Source organism: Musca domestica, unplaced genomic scaffold (genome assembly GCF_030504385.1).
Source record: "Musca domestica strain aabys unplaced genomic scaffold, Musca_domestica.polishedcontigs.V.1.1 1, whole genome shotgun sequence".
Taxonomy (NCBI): domain Eukaryota; kingdom Metazoa; phylum Arthropoda; class Insecta; order Diptera; family Muscidae; genus Musca; species Musca domestica.
In genome coordinates this window covers 31,659,733-31,679,327 of record NW_026712114.1, presented here as the reverse complement: position 1 = coordinate 31,679,327, position 19,595 = coordinate 31,659,733, and the positions used below count along the sequence as shown (strand labels likewise).

At 30.7% G+C, this 19,595-nt stretch overlaps 1 protein-coding gene across 10 annotated transcripts in view; it reads left to right on the top strand.

The window, feature by feature from the left end:
• LOC101889233 (darkener of apricot like) overlaps nucleotides 1-19,595 on the top strand; it is a 259,798-nt gene that overhangs the window by 207,469 nt on the left and 32,734 nt on the right. Inside the window, exon 1 of one of the 10 annotated variants that reach the window (XM_059121624.1) lies at nucleotides 11,131-11,911. The exons of 7 other annotated variants lie outside the window; for them this stretch is intronic. In XM_059121624.1, coding sequence (XP_058977607.1) covers nucleotides 11,292-11,911 — 620 coding nt within the window. In that variant the 5' untranslated portion in view covers nucleotides 11,131-11,291. Of the gene's footprint in view, nucleotides 1-11,130; nucleotides 11,912-19,595 lie in introns of those variants that run through there. 2 more of the 10 variants (XM_059121622.1, XM_059121646.1) reach the window with 2 other exon arrangements.

Sequence of the window (19,595 nt, the reverse complement as noted above, 5' to 3'; positions counted from 1 at the left end):
TTTATTTTTAGATTTTTTTTTTTTTTTTTTTCAAATATAAATTTATTGCCATGCAATATTTTCACAATGACGTTAAATATTGCAAGGAAATATAAATATATTAGATTTTTTTTATCAAAAAGTTATTTTCCCGTGGAATTCTTTAATTCATTAAATAAAAAAATGTTCATCAAAGAATATATATAAAAACACATATTTTCAAAGTAAACAATTATTTTGCAATTACTGAGCTTTTTTTATTTATTTCTTCTGATGAAAAACAATGAAATCACGATGGTCTTCATTATCGCTAAATGTTTTTCTATGTTTGCAAATCAAAACAATATAGAAATGTTAAATATCTGTTTGCTAATGAAAGAAGAAGTTTCTAACGGCTGCAAAATGTCGGGAAATATATAGGATATATTGAATATATATAGAATATCATTATAATGACTGTTTATGATGGAAGACACTCAAGAGGTCTTATAGAGATAGGCGATCTTCTCAAGGGTTTTTGTGTCTTCATTTGATATAAAACCTTAAAAGATAAAAAATGATCAATTATATATAAGTACTATAAATAGAAGAGATCTTGTCTAAATTGAATTTCTTCAATCCATGTTAGTCCTTGACAATAATATGTTATAAAATCCACAATTTTTGATCTCCTGGTCCATAAATATATTTCTTTAAAAATCCACGATTGTTGGTCTGGTAGAGTCCTTGAAAAAATTACTTAAAAACCATATATTGTCAGTGTGGTAGTCCTTGAAAAAATTATTTTAAAGATCCATAATTGTTGGTTTGGTAGTCCTTGAAAACAAATTTTTCAAAATTCCACGATTGTTAGTCTCTTATTAATTGAAACAATTACGATTGTTGCTCCGGTAGTCCTTGAAAAAAAAATGTTTTAAAAAGCCCATGATTACTGTTCTGGTAGTCCTTGAAAAATTATTTAAAAAATCCACGATTTTTAATCTCCTGGTCCTTAAATATATTTGTTTAAAAATCCACAATTTTTGGTCTGGTAGTCCTTGAAAAAAAATATTTAGTCCACGATTGTTGGTCCGGTAGCCCGTGAAAAAATGATTTAAAAAATCCACGACGATTACTTGTTAAACTAATTTAAAAATCCACAAATATTTATCATTTGCTTCTTCACAAATTTAGTTTAACAAATCTCCGAGAATTGCTCTCTTTGTCCCTAAAAAAATAGTTTAAAAATTGTATGCCTATTAATCTCCTGGTCATAGAAAAATTTTTGATCTATTGGTCCTTGAAAAAAAAATATTCAAAAAAACCACTACTATTTGCATCCTGGTTCTTGAAAAATAGATTAAATATTGAAAATACTTGAAAAATAGATGAAATAAATTGTAAGAAATAATAATTTATTGATTTTCTACTTATGACGGAGAATCAGAGACATCAACGCTAGCGTGCATACTTCACGACGATTACATCTATGATTAAGATAAACGAACTACTATTACATTCCTCTTAAATAGTCTCTGACATAAAACACCCTCCAAAGCCCCTAGTTTGTTTTTCCTTACTTCTTAAAATTCCTTACCCAATTACTCTCCCATTATGCAGAGGTTAATTTTGTGAGAAGAGACTTTTACCAGCCCTTCTCCACGAAAAGAGCTCACTCACCGTTTCTTTCTCTTTTTCTCTTTACTTTTTCAACTCATCAAAAAACCTGTGTTAATATATTTTATATATTTTTTTTATATTTTGTTTATTTAATGATTATAGACAACATTCACGTTTAAAATCATTTGAAATATATCGGTTTTAACTTACGCCGAATGATCCTACTGTTTTACATTATTTTTGATGTTTTCTCTACTCTCTACTCTTCAATACTCTCTGATTGTGCAAATTTTGCTACACACACACAAAGTGTTTCCCCGTTAAGAGAGAGCGATCTCCCTTTGTTTTGTTTATCAAAGAGTAGCTAGCCACTGCGCTCTTCCGATAAAAAGAGATCCTTTGCAATTAAGATATTTACCCCAAAAACACAACACACAAAATGGTAGTGCTATTAAAATTCTAATGATTTGCGCAAGAGATTGAAATATTTTTTCTGGTTTGTGGCCACAAAAAGCAAACAAAAAACATGAAGAAAATTTTGTTCTTTTGCCAATTTGATCTCAATTTCGGTATGAAAACGAAACAAGAAAATTTTTTATGATTTTAGTATTGTGTAAAACGTGTATACATTCGTAAATACGTACGAAACGAACAGGCAAAATTTTTTTGTGAAGATAAAAGAAAAATTTATAGTTAATATTAAAAAATTGTTTTTTTTTTCAAATAAAATAAAAAATTTAAATAAAATAAAGAATTTTAATGAAATAAAATTATATATATTTATGTAATTAAAAATTTGAAGTGTTGGTAAATAATACTATCTCGTGATCGCGGAAATTTTGAATATACAAAACATGGCCCCAAAAAATGTTTGCATTGCGGAATTTCTTCGTTTATTTTCTCTCTATAATCTGATAATTATTGCCGACATTAACACGCCGTGATGCATTAGTGCAGTGCATTTGTTTTTTGTGCATTCCCAACCATATTTTTTGTTGCAAATCAAATGTACCATTTGAAATATTTTTTTTTTTTATTAACATTTTTCAAAAATGAATCATATTTTGTTTTCTGATGCAGAAAATAGTGCAATGAATTGTGAATACAATTATTATGTTTGTTTTTGGAGAAAAATCTGAATTCTATTTAAAATGCATGTGTTTTTGTTTTCAATACCTTGTGTCACCAGAAGCAAAAAAAAAAAAACCAAAAAGAAAATAAATAAATGCAAAAATTGCACAATTATATAAATATTTATCAATGACGACAATATTCTACTACTTAGTTGTTGAAAAGTGAATCATTTTCTTTTAAGTGAAACGGAAAAAAAAAAAAATATATCAATGCCGTCTTTTTTATTTTTAATCTGTGAAAATGCAAAATTTTACAATTTATTTGAAAATTCAAAAAGAGAATTCTATCAAATACAAAATAATATTTTTTTTTAATTAAAAAAAAATAAAAATTGAATATGTTTACATACATCGTTCCATACCTCAACAATTTAATGATAATGTTATTATAACAAATACAATAATCTGAAATTGTAACCTCCAATATAAATTAGAAGATAGAATTCTATTAATTTATTTTTCTCATTCCCCTTGGATAACTGAAAAGAGTATTTGAACCATATATGAAATTTTGATATTTGGAATATATCAACATGACCGACTTTTATTGAATGATAGCAAAAATGTCGGAAATAGCATCAAGTTTTAGAATTAATTTCGATTTGTCACCTTTGGCAGGAATTATGGCCTTCAAACGGCCAATGAAGCCGTCACACGCTGCCCGAATGTTGCTCTGCGGTATTTTGGCCCATTTCCGGCGAAGCGCTTGCTTGAGGTGATCGACACTTCACACAAGTACTCCAGACACAATAGTCCAACGGATTGGTATCTGAAGATTTTGGTGGCCACTGTGCGCTGGAAAAGAAGCTAGGTACCTCATTTTGTAAACATTCTTGGTTGGGGCGTGCTGAGTCCTGTTGGAATGTTCAAGGTCTGCGGCCAAAATGTTTGCGTGCCCAAGGCTTTAATACCCCTCGAGAATATTTTCGCTATAATAATCGGCATTTATTCTGATGCCTCTTTGGCAAGTAAACACGATAATTAAGTTTGTTTACAAACTGCTGGACAACGAATGTTTTCTCATCGGAGAAATCCGAATTCGGCAGTTTACCACTTTCGGACAAACGAAGCAGCTATTTAGCTCTTTTGAGTCTATTTTCTTTCCGTTGCGGTGTAAGTTCTTGCACTTTTTGGAATTTCAATGTCTTTACCCCGAGCTCATTTTTCAATATTTGCCGAATGGAATATTGTGATATGTTCAGCTCACGAGCCATTTTTTTGGGCCACAGCGACGCGGGTTTCGAGTCGCTTCTTTACTTTTCGAATCATTTCTGCTAATGTTGCTGTTTTCATAATGTGGCTGTTTTCTTCAGTCCACTTCCTTGACGTCGAGCAACGAGCGATGGTACGAGACACAAAAGAATTATTTACATTGAAATGCTGGAGTGATCTAACAATAGCCACTTGTGGTTTTCCAGCCAAATATAAAAGAGTCACACTGTCACGCTTGAATTCCATCACGAATAACTTATTTTCTCGAAAATTCTCAAAAAAAAAAAAACAATTTTTTAGCCAAGTAATTTTCTCAAATAATATTTCAAAATAAGAGGGTTTGCGTTTCATGGAAATTATTCAAAATTTGTTGGCAAAATAATTTCAAAAATTTCCCCACAATTCTTTCAAAACAATATCAAATCGTTACCTCATTACGACGTTGCATTTTCGGATATGATTCACACTCACACAATTGTTTTGCTTGTGCCAAAAAAATATTTGTTGTTTTTGTTCTTAGGTGAAATGCGTAGATTCGCAATAAATCAATAACAATTATTGTGCTGCTTGCACATAGTTATTAAAATCGAACATCTGCCTGGTGTGTTTAGAAGATTTTTGTAAAATATTTTCTCTAAAGTGTAATAATTATTATTTGGCCAATAAGAAATTGTTGTTGAACCAAAATTCAACATCAACAAGCCATTTGAGATTATTTACAATCTATTGGGCAATAATCAGTATTCAAAAAAAAAACAATTTTGCAAGCCGAAAAATTTATAAAGTGACAGGGAAAATGTTATTTTGAATATTAATGAATTTTTGTGGGGTATTTTTAGCAAATAAATTAATAAGAATTTTTTTTTTTTTTGTTTTGAAATGGAAAAATTTTAACATAAGAAAGGTATTTATAAGAAAAATATAATTAAACTATAAAAACAGAATTCAGACTATAAAACAAAAATGCATAAATATGTGTCTTAATTACTCAATGAGTTTCAAATTTCCAAAAATATAGTTTCGAGAAAAACGCTTGTTAAATGTTAATTAAAATGCCTGAAATTCGAGAAGTTAGAAACGGAATGAGAAACAATTTTAGAAACGGAATGACAATACCATAAATGGTAGAGAATATAATATAATAATATATTTTAGGAAAATCTTGGCTTTTTATGGAGTAGAAATAACTAATTTTTTTTGAATCTATTATTGAAAAAGTGATATTATTTTTGTACCCTCAGTCATTTGGCTAGAGAGGGTATATATCATTTGATACGGCCAACACGTGAATAACCAAAACGATTATAAAATACTTTTTTTGTGGAAAGTTTTAAAGGAAGAATAGAATATTTACATCATATTTAATTAGGAAAAATCTCAGAACAAACCAAATGTGTAAAATGTGTATAGGTATCATAAAAAAATTTCATAATTCTTGGTATATGAAATAAATCTAAAAAAGGTCTGATAATTTAAACCTCAGAATTTGTACCAACCCATAGTCAATTTAAACAAATGTTAAATATTATAAAGGATCAGAAGAAAATCACATTTTATCCCTCATTTTGGTTTCCACAATTAATTTTGTTTTTTTTTTAAATTTCATTTTATTTATTTTTGTCCATCTTTTGCTCATAAATCTTGTGTGTTTTTTTCTAATGGTTATAGCATTCAAAATAAATTATTATTATACCCCAAAGACTAAATTCATTTTTAATATATAAATAAAACAAAAGTTAAATATATTGTCAGATCTTTTTTTCTCGTTTTACCCGGTCAATTATTATCAACGCCTCTGCTCTGTTCCCAAAAGGAATTTTGATTTTTCGAACAATTCAAACCGAAGAATTGACGCAAATGTTTATAAATTTTTTTCTCATTCTCGTTTCGTTGCTTTTCTCAATAGAAAATTGTCGAAAACAAAAGAAGACAAAGAAGCAAATCATAACTAAATACAGATATATCCCTCATCACTGTTTTCCGCTAAAATTTTAGGCAAAGAAATAGAAGTAAAACAAAAACATGAATAGACATTTCAATTTTATTATTTTTTCATTTTCATTAATATAATTTTTTTTTTAAATAAAAATAAAGACAAGCTATTTGCGTCCAAGTGAAATGCCCTCTCTAAATCAAAATAAACCGCAGAAAAAGAGCAATCAAAATTTGTTGCCATTTAAGAGGATTAAATTAGGGATTTTTTTTTTATTTTTTTTTTTATAATAAATATAAATTGTATTTATTAACATTTTTTTTTTTTTCATCTTGAAAAAAAAAATATTATTGTTATTATAATTTGCAATATGACAATTTTTTTTTATCTATTTTTTCCCCGTGGGGGTATATTTTCGTTTGTTTTCTTTTTTACCAAAAAGACAATTTCGTAATTTTTATTTATGTTTAGCTCTTTTCCTATGCCAATAGTCAGCAAGTCATTTCCCTACGAAACCGCCCAATTGCCATACCAAAGAAATTCAAGCATCTTTCGAATAAAATTAAACAAAATATGACTTTGTCGTCGCAAAATGTGTCTAAGAAATATCACATGAGATGCGACATTCATTAGACGGAAATAGATACATATATGTGTGTGTGTGTGTGTATGAGTATGTATACACCTTATTGTAGCCAAGTTTGTGCACTTACAAGATTTTGTAAATTTTCCTCTAGGGAGGTTATACCAGAAACAAGTGTCTGGCAATTTTTTCTTGTGTTTTTTCTTTCGTGCCTCCCTTTCTCTTAGTTGGGTGTTACATGATGTCTTCTTGTTGTAGTGTCAAATACTTTTCTTTTGTTTTTTTTTTTTTTCTTTTCTCATAGTAATTTATTTGCTATATTCGATTTTCCACCAATTTCATATTAATTCTATTTCAGCCATATAGAAAGGGGTTTTTTTGTGTTTGAGATATTTTTGTTTCTTTGTTTCAATGTCATTGCCCACAAAATCTGAAAATGTTTTCACAGAAAATAGCCAAAACCATTGTCATTTCTACTTAATTATCTATTATTTTAAATATGACATCTTGTCAGTTTTTAGTTCTATATTTTTTCTGTTTTCATTGCTGGCAAAGTGGACAATTAAATGTTTGGCAATAAGTTAATTATTTGGCAATTAGTTGTCTTGGGGAGACAACTTTGTCTAAGAGAGACAACTTTGTCTAAGAGATGTAAATTTTTTTGGGTGCCTTGGACTCGATATGAGTTGGAAATTGTTAGAACTCGGGTTATGGGTCGTATACTTTTTGTAAATATAAAAAAGATTGGACTACTAGGCGTATAATTGCTATGCCAAAGACATCAAATATCCAATGCTGAGCTGGAAAAGAAACCTAAATGTTCTATATTTTCCCCCAGTAATTTCTGATTTCTTTATTGTTTTTTTTTGTGTTTTCTCTTTTGTCGTCTTACTAAACTGGCATGTATGGAAATTGAAAAAAACGGATAAGATAAAAATTATTGTTCTGGTTTTCAACCTATGAAAAACCTTTGTATGGACCTAATTTTTCATATTCTGCTTTTTTTACCCTCAGCCATATGGCTAGAGAGCGCATATTTAATTTGATACGGCCAAAACGTGCCTCATCGAAATAACGGTTTAAGACCCTAGGTCTCTTTGGACCAAATCCGTTTTGGGACATTTGGAGGCGATCTATCGATTTCCGTCCGTCCGTCTATCAGCCAGTCTGGCTGGCTGGTGCGCACGATAACTCTAGAAGGAAGTATCCGATTTGGTTCAAAGCGTATAGTTATCAAACTTAGATCAAAGAGTTCGGATATGACAAATATTAATCCAGGGTCAGGTGTGAAGATGGAATATATCGGTCAACTCCTTCTGGTACCTTCCCCACAATTATAACTCTTATAAAATATGATGTAAGAGTCCGATCGTCTTCAAATTTCACACATCAGGGGGTCAATGTTTCAGATAACCAAAACGATCATAAAATTCGAAATAAGCATCCGGTTCACTTCATATTTTACATATCCCATTATTTCTGCTAACACAAGATCTGCTGTGAATATGGAATATATCGGTCTATTCATTTTCAGTACCTCCCTCACAAAGAGACAAAATTTTGAATATCCATGAAGCTCATAAAACGCGAAATTAACATCTGATTCCATTCAGACTTACCTCATCTCAATATTTGAATGAACACAAGATCTGTTATAAAGATGCTAGGGATGGGACCATTTCTTCTGGTACCTCACCCACATAGGGTTCAATATTTTGAAAAACAACACGCTTAAAGAAAGCGAAGTAAGCATCCAATTCTCTTCAAATTTTACACACCCAACTCTGTTGTGACGATAATATATATCAGCGAACTCATTCTGGTACCTCTTCTACAGTTGGTCACAATTTTCAATAGTTTTAGCTGTCATCGATTCTTTACAAACTATTTGTTTCGCAAATTTTTTATTTTAGAATCTTTTATTCCGAATATTTTTACATTTTTGTTCCATAAATATTGACATTTCTTACGTTTATGTATAATTTTGTAATGAAAAATTTTAAATAATATTATATAAAAAGATATTTCTACCTTCCAAATCTTTCAAAAATCAATTTAAATCCCACCTTGCACATTTTACTCAATTTTTTCCTTAACACATTTACAACTCCACAACATTTCCAACTTATCCATGTCAAAAGTATTTGACATTTTTTTTCTATTTATTTATTTTAATAAAAAAAATTATATTTTACAGTTCTCCCCTAATACCATCAAATCACACATAAATTTTGGGAAATATTACGATTTTTTTTATAAAAAAAAGCAATACATATTTATTGGTGCTTTATGTGCCCTCCCTCCCATAGATGATTTTTTTATATGTTTATCGAATATTCCCGTTCAAATGATATGTACGTGTGTATATTTGCTTTAGATGAAACCTAAAAAAGTGTTAACGTTTTATGATTTGCCTAATGATATAAACAAATACTTTGGACGCGAAAAAAAAAATTAAACAAAAAAGCACATAGTGCAAACAGACGTCTTGTTCAAATGAAAGATTTATAAATGGCAAGGTCATGATAGAATATAATTTACATGATTAAAAACGAGTGCTGAATGATTGTTTAATATGAGTTCTTTGATGTTGAACTAAAAAAAACAGAATTCTATGTTTACCCATCTGGAGATTATGAGATTTAAATATTTATTTATGAAACAATTATCTAATCTATAAAAAGTTTAAAAATTGTAGCAATTTATTAAAAATAAAATTAATTGGGATCTGGTGCTAGTTTTATTGGAAATTCATAAGATATGGCAAAACATACTGCCACATATAAAAAATATGGTATATTATGAGTATTGGTAATTTTTTTTAACAACAAATAAAAAAGTGTCACTCGGTTGTGCAGGCAGATGCATACCCTCAGCCAATGTTCGATTTTTAATTTTTTTTTTAACTTGTGTTACAATTATTCAAATTGTTGATCCTCTATAGAGTAGGTTTTGAAGTAATGGACCAAATTTGTCCATTTCGTATCGGACCTAAATAAATATTATATATATATTAAGATGTGCCATTTCCTTCACTTTAAAATGATCATTTTTGGAATTTTTTAAATTGTGCGTGAGGTACCAGATATAGCCGACCGAAGTATTTCATTTTCATATTCATCTTATACAGATAAAAATATTGATATGGGCAAAATTAGAAGAAAATCGAACATTTATATCCAATTGTATGCGAAATCATAAATTCCATATTCCTCTCAGGTTTCTAGTCAAGAGAAATATTTAGAAATAAAAAAAATTAGATTTGTAAATGATATATTAACACTTCTTTGGTCTTGTAGTAGGATTTTTTTTTTGAAGAAAATTAAACAATTTCTTCCGAAGAAAGGGTTATGCTTTTACTTGAAAAGACCAATGTGTAGCTATTCAAAATAAATCAGACTTAAATTAGGAACAAAAATCAAAATTTTAAATCATAATTTGATTCAAAAATTTAGAAATTTTTAAATAAAATTTTGTTGGTTTTCCCGAAAAAATTTTTTACATTACAACAAATAATTTTTAAGTACTTTGCGGATTTTTAAAAAATATTTAATATCAACAAAGTCATTAAGGTCTTCCAAGACAAAGAGGGTGTTTTTTCCCAATTCGTTTTTAGTTTCTTTTTTTGAACAATAAATTCCGGGTCAAAAGTCCTGGATTTTAAAAATATGTTTAAAGGTCTCTCCGGACGGATGTCGGTCGTGGATTTGAATACATTTTTTTCTGGAGAAAAATCTTAAATTTTTCAACGAATATGTTTAACGCCTTTTCGGCCAAAATCGCGAATTGTTATGAAAACATTTTTCAAGTTTTTCCCAGACATAAGTTGTGGACTTTTAATGTTTTTTAATTCAAATTTGAATTATTTTTTTTAATACAAAAATAAAGGTTTTTTAAAAAACGTCAGTGGAAGAGTAGGTCCTTAGAGTTTGTTGGAATTGAAAGGGATCATATAGGTCCATATTTAGAAATATAACCCATATTACCGCCAGATTTGAGGTGTTTTGGAGGTTTTAGTCATATTTTTAAACAAAATTTCAGTTTGTGTTCCCTGTATGTAGGAAACATCCTTGCCAAGAACTTTCCATACAGATCCAAGTTCAGGTATAGTCGCCATATAACTGTACCCCCTATATTCGGTACTTTAATGACATTCATGAAAAACCCATTATTTTTAAAGGGCTTCCTTACTCTAAACACATGTATAACCAACCATAAGCTTTAAAAGAAATGTCATATTTTTGAAGATGGAGACATTTTTAAAATTTGTAATCTTTGTTAGCGTTATACTGTAGTGACAGACAATATTTCAAATGGTCAATATTCAAGAAAATTCTTTAAGAGAACAACCCTAATCCATTTGAGAATAATTAAAATTACTATTTCCTTAAGAGTCTTTAAAATAAACAAAGAAAAAAATTTAATATCAATTTTTTATGATAATATCTTATAATAAAATTACCGCACATGGTGTATGTAAACATATGTCGATATTTTATGTGAAATTAAAATAATATATAAAATATTTCACAAATAAGACAAAAAAAACACAAAGAGGGAAATGATTCACTTTTACAATAAATTTTGCATAGAATTTAAAAAAAAAAAACACAAATTACAAAAATATTTCAACATCATAGAAAATTGTCTGCTGTACATAAAAAAACAAACTCCCAGAAAAATGTAAACAAAGTGTCAAACTGCAAAAAAATAACAGAATACACGGCGCCATCCTAATATACTACTCATATGTTTGGTTAGTTTACTCTTAAACTCTCTTCAAAAGAAAAAACACAAAACGGCAACAAGTTCCCTTACTTTCTTGCTCTCTGACTTGCCTTAAAGAAAAACCATGGCTACAGCATTTCTGAATCGTTTTCAACGTGAGAAAAGTGAAAAACATCCGCTCCTCACAAAAGATCAAAATAAAACACCAACAACAACAACCACAACGACAACAAAGAGAAATTCTGTACTAGAACCCGGAAGTAACTCTTCGTCTAATGAACTTAGAATCGAAGAGAACGATGATGAATTTTCCTCCTCAACATCATCTGGCAATGGCGGCGGCGGTAAACCCTTGCGAAGACGATCATATGTTTTTGCCACTCTTAAAGATGCCATTGCCATAGTAAATGGTGATGGCGAGTCACCCAAAACACCCACCGAAGATAAAGAGAATAAATTGAAAAAGGAAGAGAAAGAGTCGAAAGTAAATGATGCTGCTACGCAATCGACGACGACGTCTTCATTATCATCGTCGGCACAGCCACGTCCCCAGCGCCGTTATATGCGTAGTGCTACTGCGGCCAGTGTAACACAGTTGTTGTCCGATGGTTGCAATAGCCTGTTGCAAAGATTCCGGCGTAATCCAAGCGAACGACCTGAACCGAAATCACAAACACAACAACGGGAACGGGAGCGGGAGCGGGAACGTGAAAAACAACAACAACAGAGCTGCAAAACAAATCGGTAAATTGTGTGAAATGTGCTGATAATGTGATTGAATTGAAACAGAAAAACGAAAACATGAAACGCTATGAAAATCAATCTGAAATATGACAAAAGAAAGTTAAAAAAATACATTTTATATTAAATTAACAGATAATATTTAAAAAAAATCAACAAAAAAAACGATCACTTTTCTCGAATAAAAATATTGTTATGTTTTCTAAATGTGTGGTTAATTATACAACAATTACAATATTAAATAAAATTCTATTTCTATTCACAAAATCAATCGAAACGCCTTAACTGCTGATTATCATTGAAAATACTCCGTTGTTTGTTCCTTGATTTGAATGCAAAACCAAAATATATATAAAGGTCACTGTGCCTTCAATGGCATAATAATACCCAGAAGTTATTTCATTGTGCGCGTAATTGCTGACCCATATCATTAAAAATTAAAATTATATAAAAATCACATAAATACGCAAAATGCCGCTTTTTGTACTTTGTTGTTCTTAGTTTTTTGATTTTTTATGTCTTTGATTTTAAAAATAAATCAATTTAGGAAAATGTTACAATTCCGCCATAAATATTTCATTGTATTGAGAAATGTCTTATTTAAATATTTTTACTCTTAAAAGTATTTTCGCTCTTAACAGCACTATTGTAAATGATCAACTTTCTCCAATGAAAGCTTTAGAGCTTTCTTACGTGCTAATATGAAAATGTGTACTGTAATGACAATCATCTCATCTGCTTCTGTTTTTTTGGTTGCATAGACCAATCACAATAAAGAAACATAAACATTGAACATATGGACTTTTGACAAAGGAAGAGAGATAGAAATAAGAGATAGCTTTATCTTCAAAGAAAAATTATGAGCAAATGTAGTTTTTTTGAAAAGAGTAATGTCTTTTTTTTTTGTATAGAATGCCTTTATAGAGTATTGACTGTATTGAAAAAATGACATTATCTGTAAAAAAAAAAGAGTAGAGAGTGAATGTAGAAAAGACCTGTGAAAGGTTGTCTATATAGGGAAGACTCATAAAAGGTTATGTATAGAAAAGGACTTTTGGGATGAGAAACGTGAATTTATGTTTTTAAGAACTTTCTATATAAAAATCGTCGATTTTGTAACAATATTTTTTCTACGGACTTCCTGGACAAGAATCGTGGATTTTGAAAAATATTTATTGAAGGAATTATTGATACAGAATCCATGGATTTAATGAAAATATTTATTTGAAGAATTCGGGATTCAGAATCGTGGATTTTTGTAAAATATTTATTTAAAGACTTCTTGATACAGAAACGTGGATTTTTTAAAAAATACAGGGTGAGATAAAAAAACCCTTTTTTTAATCTTATTGAATGAAAGCAGAAAATGTCGGAAATAGCATCAAATTTTAGAATAAGTTTAGATTTGTTCGAATTGGTCACCTTTGGCTCGAATTATGGCCTTCGGATGGCCAATGAAACCGTCACACGCTTCTCGAATGTTGCTCTGAGGTATTTTGACCCATTCCCGGCAAAGCGCTTGCTTGATCGACATTTTTGTATATTTTAGTGTCAACCTTGCTTTCCAAAATACTCCACAATGCACAATAGTCCAACGAATTGGTATCTAGAGATTTTGGTGGGTCTTGTGCACTGGAAATGAAGCGAGGAACATCATTTTGTAACCATTCTTGGGTGGCGCGTGCTGAGTGCGATGGTGCTGAGTCCAGTTGGAATGTCCAAGGTCTAAGGCCAAAATGTTTGCGTGCCCAAGGCTTTAATACACCCTTTCAGAATATTTTCGCGACAATATTCATTATATATTCTGATGCCACGGTCGATTAATACAAGCGGAGAGCGACCATCAGCTGTTATGGCGGCCCACACCATCACCATGACCGGCGCTTGAGTTCTGGTGGGCAACCGAAGTTGCACATTTTCAGCTGACCTCTTTGGCAAGTAAACACTATCGTTTTGTTTGTTTACAAACTGCTGGACAACAAATGTTTTCTCATTGGAGAAAACCAAATTCGGCAGTTCACCACTTTTTGCCAAGCGAAGCAACTCTTTAGCTCTTTTGGGACTATTTTCTTTCTGTTTCGGTGTAAGTTCTTGCACATTTTGGAATTTCAATAGCTTTACCCCGAGCTCTTTTTTAAATATTTGCCGAATATATGTTCAGCTCACGAGCCATTTTTCAGCCACTGCGACGCGGGTTTCGATCATGTCGTTTCTTTTATTTTCGAACCATTTCTGCTGATGTTGCTGTTTTCTTCCGTCCACTTCCTTGATGTCGGTAAAGGCTACCAGTATCACGGTAACGAGCGATGGTACGAGACACAAAAGATTTTTTTAGATTTAAATGCTGGAGTGCTCTAACATTAGCCACTTGTGGTTTTCCAGCCAAATATAAAGAAATCACACTATCACGCTTGAATTTCATCACGAATAACTTTTTTTCTGGAAAATTGTCACCAAAATGCTTTTCAACGCTTGTAAACAATTTAATAAGCTGTCACTGAAATAATTTTAACAGCTGTTGGACGAGTGGATTAGAAATGACAGCAGTCTGAAGTTGGTTGCAGTTTTTTCATCTCACCCTGTATTTTCCTGTTATATTGCAGTCATTGGAAAACGTAGAAAAAGTCTTCGATACATACCTATGAAACTACTCTTATTAATAGAAGTCCTCTAAGAAATCTTTGGTCTATAGTGGTTCTAGAAGGAATATTCTGTCTAGAGAAGCCTTAAAAAAGTTATATCTATCTTTTTTCTTAGTGTTAGGTATTTTCTCTAAAGAATATTGTCTGCTACTACAGAGGTCCTATAAGAACTCTTGGATATAGAGGAGGCTTGAAATAAGTCTTATACTTATCTTACAAGATGTGTTCTGTATGGAAAGTCTGTAAAGGCTGCCCCTCTTAAACAAGAATTTTTAAAAGTTTTTTTTTATTGACATAGTTATATTTTTCGAAAATAAATGCTCCCCACAAATACAACGTTTGATCTCTTTCTCCCACAGGCCTTCCTTCTTTCTCTCTGGACCTCTCTGTCATTATTATATCGTTTCGAATGAGAAACGAAAAAGTTTGTAGGGGTCATTTTTTTATTGTTTTTTCATTATTATTACAACAAGAAACTTGCTCTTTTACTTTTTCTTTCCCCTCCCTTTTCTTTCTTTTCCTTTTCCTTTTTTTTTTTTTGTTTTGTAATTCAACTGCGTAGGTTAGGATCGCTCACCATTGCACTTTTTATTTCTTTCTTTTCCCCGTTTTCTATATTTATTTTCAAAAAGATCTTTATTTTTTTTTAATTTCCTCAATTGCCTTGCAGCCGCGGGCTGCTCTCATCATTTTCGAAAAAAGAGCACAGAGTTTAAGGCTCTTGGACGCTGCAATATCGAAAAGCATTTGATTGACTTTATGTTATAGTTCCTTTTTTCGAATTAACTTTGATGTGCTGCATCTACATCTGGGTGAAATTAAAGCCAGAAGAAAATAAAACAGCTGTACCTACAAATGTTGTGTTTTTCAATGCTGTTGCACAGATTACCTGTCGCCACCACCACAACCTCTATTTTGGCAAATGTCAATGGTGACATATGTAGCTCATTTTTCATTTTGTCGTTTCTTGTTTCTACTTTTCTTTTTTTTCTGTCAATTTTAGTAGTTGTACTAGGAAGTTGGCTTTCACCTTTAATTCCGTTTTTTCGTATTTTTAGATATTTTGGTTGTTTTCTTTTTTTGTTTTAAAATTACCCCCCGAAACAAATATCAATGAAAATAGTCGTTGCGGTTGCTGTTCTTTATTTTGGTTGCCTTTTCGCAGTTTGTCAATGCGGAAATGTTAAAAATCGTTGCCGTTGTTGTTCTTATTTTCATTTTGTATGCATTGTTATGGCGGCCCATGATTAACCATCTAGCCATTGTCTGGCATCTTTTTTCTGCTTATTCGGTTCACATACATTAATTGCGTTCAAGTACTCTTCTCTCCCTTCGCGGTTGACTTTATATAAAATTAATATTGTTCTTATTATAATTTTTTTCATATAATTATAAATACCATTCTTTATATAATATAAAGTGTTCAAACGGTGGGGTTGATGCCTCTTTCTTCACGACTTTTATTAATTATTTTACTTAACAAAATTTATTGTAGCCTTTGTGTTGGATATGCAGAATCGTTTTTTTTCTTGTTTAAAGTAGAAAACTCGTTTATAGATTTTAATTAACTGTAAAGAATAATGTATTCCACGCTGTTTTTAACAAAAAATGCTAATGGTTGCGTATACGTAATATTTGTAAAAAAAATAATTAAAATACCAATAAGTATACGCACTACATTCTTGGATTTAATATATCTCCTAAAGTTTTTTTTTAAGAAAATACAATTTTTATATCAATTTATTTGACTGCGAAGAAACCGGCATTCAACTAGGCGTAAAAATAAAATTAAATTCAACGAAAATGCCACAATGTCTATGAATTACCTTCTTAAGGAGGAATCAAACATAGCTGTGTTTTCTACCCTAAACATAATATTTATATAATTTTTGGCATTGTTTAATTTTTTTTTGTCAGCAGAACCTTTTTACAAATTTAGATGTCATTGTTTGCAAATACAATATAATATAATTATTATACGAATAAAATAACTTTCAAATACCTGCCTAAAATTGTCGCAAACAACATACCCATGTACATTATAAAAAAAAAATCTGTTGTGTATTTCTTGCATAAATTCATTTTATTTTAAGTTTCTTTGTTTTGAACGCAATATCGAAGAAGGTTTTTTGTTAGCAAATAATATTATTCATAAGTTCATTTCTAAATGTTGTATTTCAAGGGATTCCCCTTAATTAATTTTCAGAAAAATCCTAAGAAACCATAAAAAAGCTTTTTAAACTTTTTGTGAATTTGGTTGTCCCGAAACTGCTAGGCTCTTGCTGGCAAACAAAATACATTTGAAAAAAAACGAAACGATAAACATTTATCCTTATAAAACTGATTTTCGAAAAATTATCATTGTTGTAGCTTTAACTGATAATATAGAAAAAATATTGAAAAATTATTTGAAACATTCTAAATATTTTTAATAATATTATTCTACTCTACGATCTAAGCTTCTCATATGCACAGGGGCGGTGCGACCTCCAACACCCCCCTCATCCCTTACGTATACTTACTATTATTTATATTAATACCGTTGCGTATACATTATTTTACCCAATGCATTAGTCATACGTCCACTGGTTTAACTCATGAGTAATCCTAATTAAAATCTTTGTTTATAATATAATTATTAATTAATGAAATAAAAGCGGAAATTATGGCGCCTAGTTATGTTTCATATTCCAAAAATAGTTATGAATCATAAATTGTTATTAGTTAGTACCTAATAGTCATATAGCTTATTGTGTCGCATATTGTAAACAATATATGAAATATAAACATTTATTTTACAAGGAAAATCCTTAACAAGAGATGGTTGGGGATACAAAAAAAAAAAAGAAACAGGCTGACCCTGAATTCAGTGTCAGGAAAGAGGAAATACTTCACTTACCTTCTCAAGACATGTCTTCCCTACACAAACTGTTCGTCAAATACCTTCTCCAGACTGAAGTTCTTGTAGCTTGAAGAGGGAATCCCAAAACACATGTGGGCCGGAGATACAAAGTCGAAAAATGTTTGAGCAAACGTTTGTTAAATATTTAAGAAGAACAAGTTTTCTATAGGCTTCGAATATACCCATTCATTTGGCTCTAATTATAGAGGTCGGTATACAGATCTACTCTAGACAAAATGTCTTTTACATGTCCTCTCTAGTAGACAGAGGGTCTTCCACACATCTTCCAAGGACACAACACATTTTGCAGTATAAAAGGCCTTTTAGAGGTATGTACAGGGCTGAAGATCAAGTTCTATGTCCAGTCCAGTCCTTGTGAAATGTAAAAAAATGTCATGAATTGTAACAATTTCAAAGAGGGCCACCACACTACGTACCATACTGAGTTAGAGATCTACAAGTCTTCCAAGGCCAGAATACATTCAAAGCCATCACTCAGGAACTCCTTAAATAGAATACGTTGAGAATCGTCTGAAGTATAAAAGTCCGATAACAGAAATTCTCCAGTCCGATGAAGATAGAAGACAATACACAGTTATTTTCAAAATAAATAAAAAATCTATGAATAGTTATAGATATATGATATTTTTTGCAGATATTCCATAAATAAAAGATAATTGGGAGTTAAATAAAATAAGACATTCTCATAGACATAGGCCCTCTACAGTTAGAAGGCCTTTCTCAAGACTACATTTATTAGAATACCATATACCTTTTCCATCTAGAAGGCCTTCCTCAGATAGAAGTTCTTCCTCAAGATTTCATTTGTAAGAAAATCGTTGATCCTTAGGCTGAAGATCTTCTGTGGATCTTCTTTTGACAAAAGAACTTTCGAAGGCTTTTTCTAGATAGTGAAACTTGGAATTTTGCTTGTTTTTACTCGCGGTTGAAACTGACTTGTGATGGGAAGGGCTAGAATACAAAGTTTAATCGATCATGATCTTGAGTTACCCCATCCTAAATAATTAGAGTGGAAGTCGAAATGAGGAAGTCGAACAAAGTATCTGATCAATTTCGAAGGAATTTTACTCTCACTCGAAAATGAGCAATATGCTCGATTTTTTTGCCGCTCTAATTCAAGCAAAGAGCACAACGCGCTCGCATTTCGGAGGCACGTTCTGCGGATCTTCTTAACCACGGATTATCAAACAATATAGGTAATCTGAAAGGCATTTCTTGGTGAAGATACAACTTCTTCTTGAGAAGTTCTATACATTGCAGACTTTTCAGACATCTTCTGTGGATTAAAATCTTTTAAAAAAGTAGAACTTCTTCTATAAAAATGACCTTAACTTACATTTTCAAAATAAATTAAATAAAATTCGTTGTCTTAAATTAAAATAAATGTCGCTGGCGTATACTTGATATTATTTGCACATAACTCATACTCAAAGTGCGCGTATGGTTCGTTCTCACTATGTGCATTATTTTTGATTAAAATTTCTTTCCAAATACCTATGCATACCGGTGAATCACCACACACCTAAGTGGCAATATTTCGAAATTTTCAAATATTTTTATGCTGAGTTTTGTTTTTTGTTTCGTATATTTAAATTAGCCAATTTAATTAATTATGTTTTATCTTTTTTTTATATGTGTGTCTGTCTCCCACTGATTTTTTGTTCGTTTAGTTGCTCTTTCTCTCAGCAAAAAAATTTGATTTCGAAAAATTCTGTGGTCTTTCGTATAGTTAATTCACATATTTTTTTACACATATATTTTTCGAAATTCAAAAAGAAAATCACAAAATAGTTTTTTTAAACACATAAAAAATACGACAACAAATTAGAATTGAACATTACCATGAATAAAAACAAATTAGACATGACTGCTGTTTGGCTGGCAAAACTAGACATTTTGAGATTTTTTTTTTTAAATATAATTTTTTTTATGAATAAAAGTATTTTTGGTGCGCAAAAATTATTTAAAAAAAAGAAAACTTAAATTCTACTGAAAAAGTAGTTCAATGTGATGTATGTATGTGAGTTGATGTTTTGCTTGCTCTCTCTCTCTCTCTATTTTTTTTTCTTCGCAGACATTTTTATGGGACTTGCAGGTGTTGGGTTGATCTTCAACAATGGCA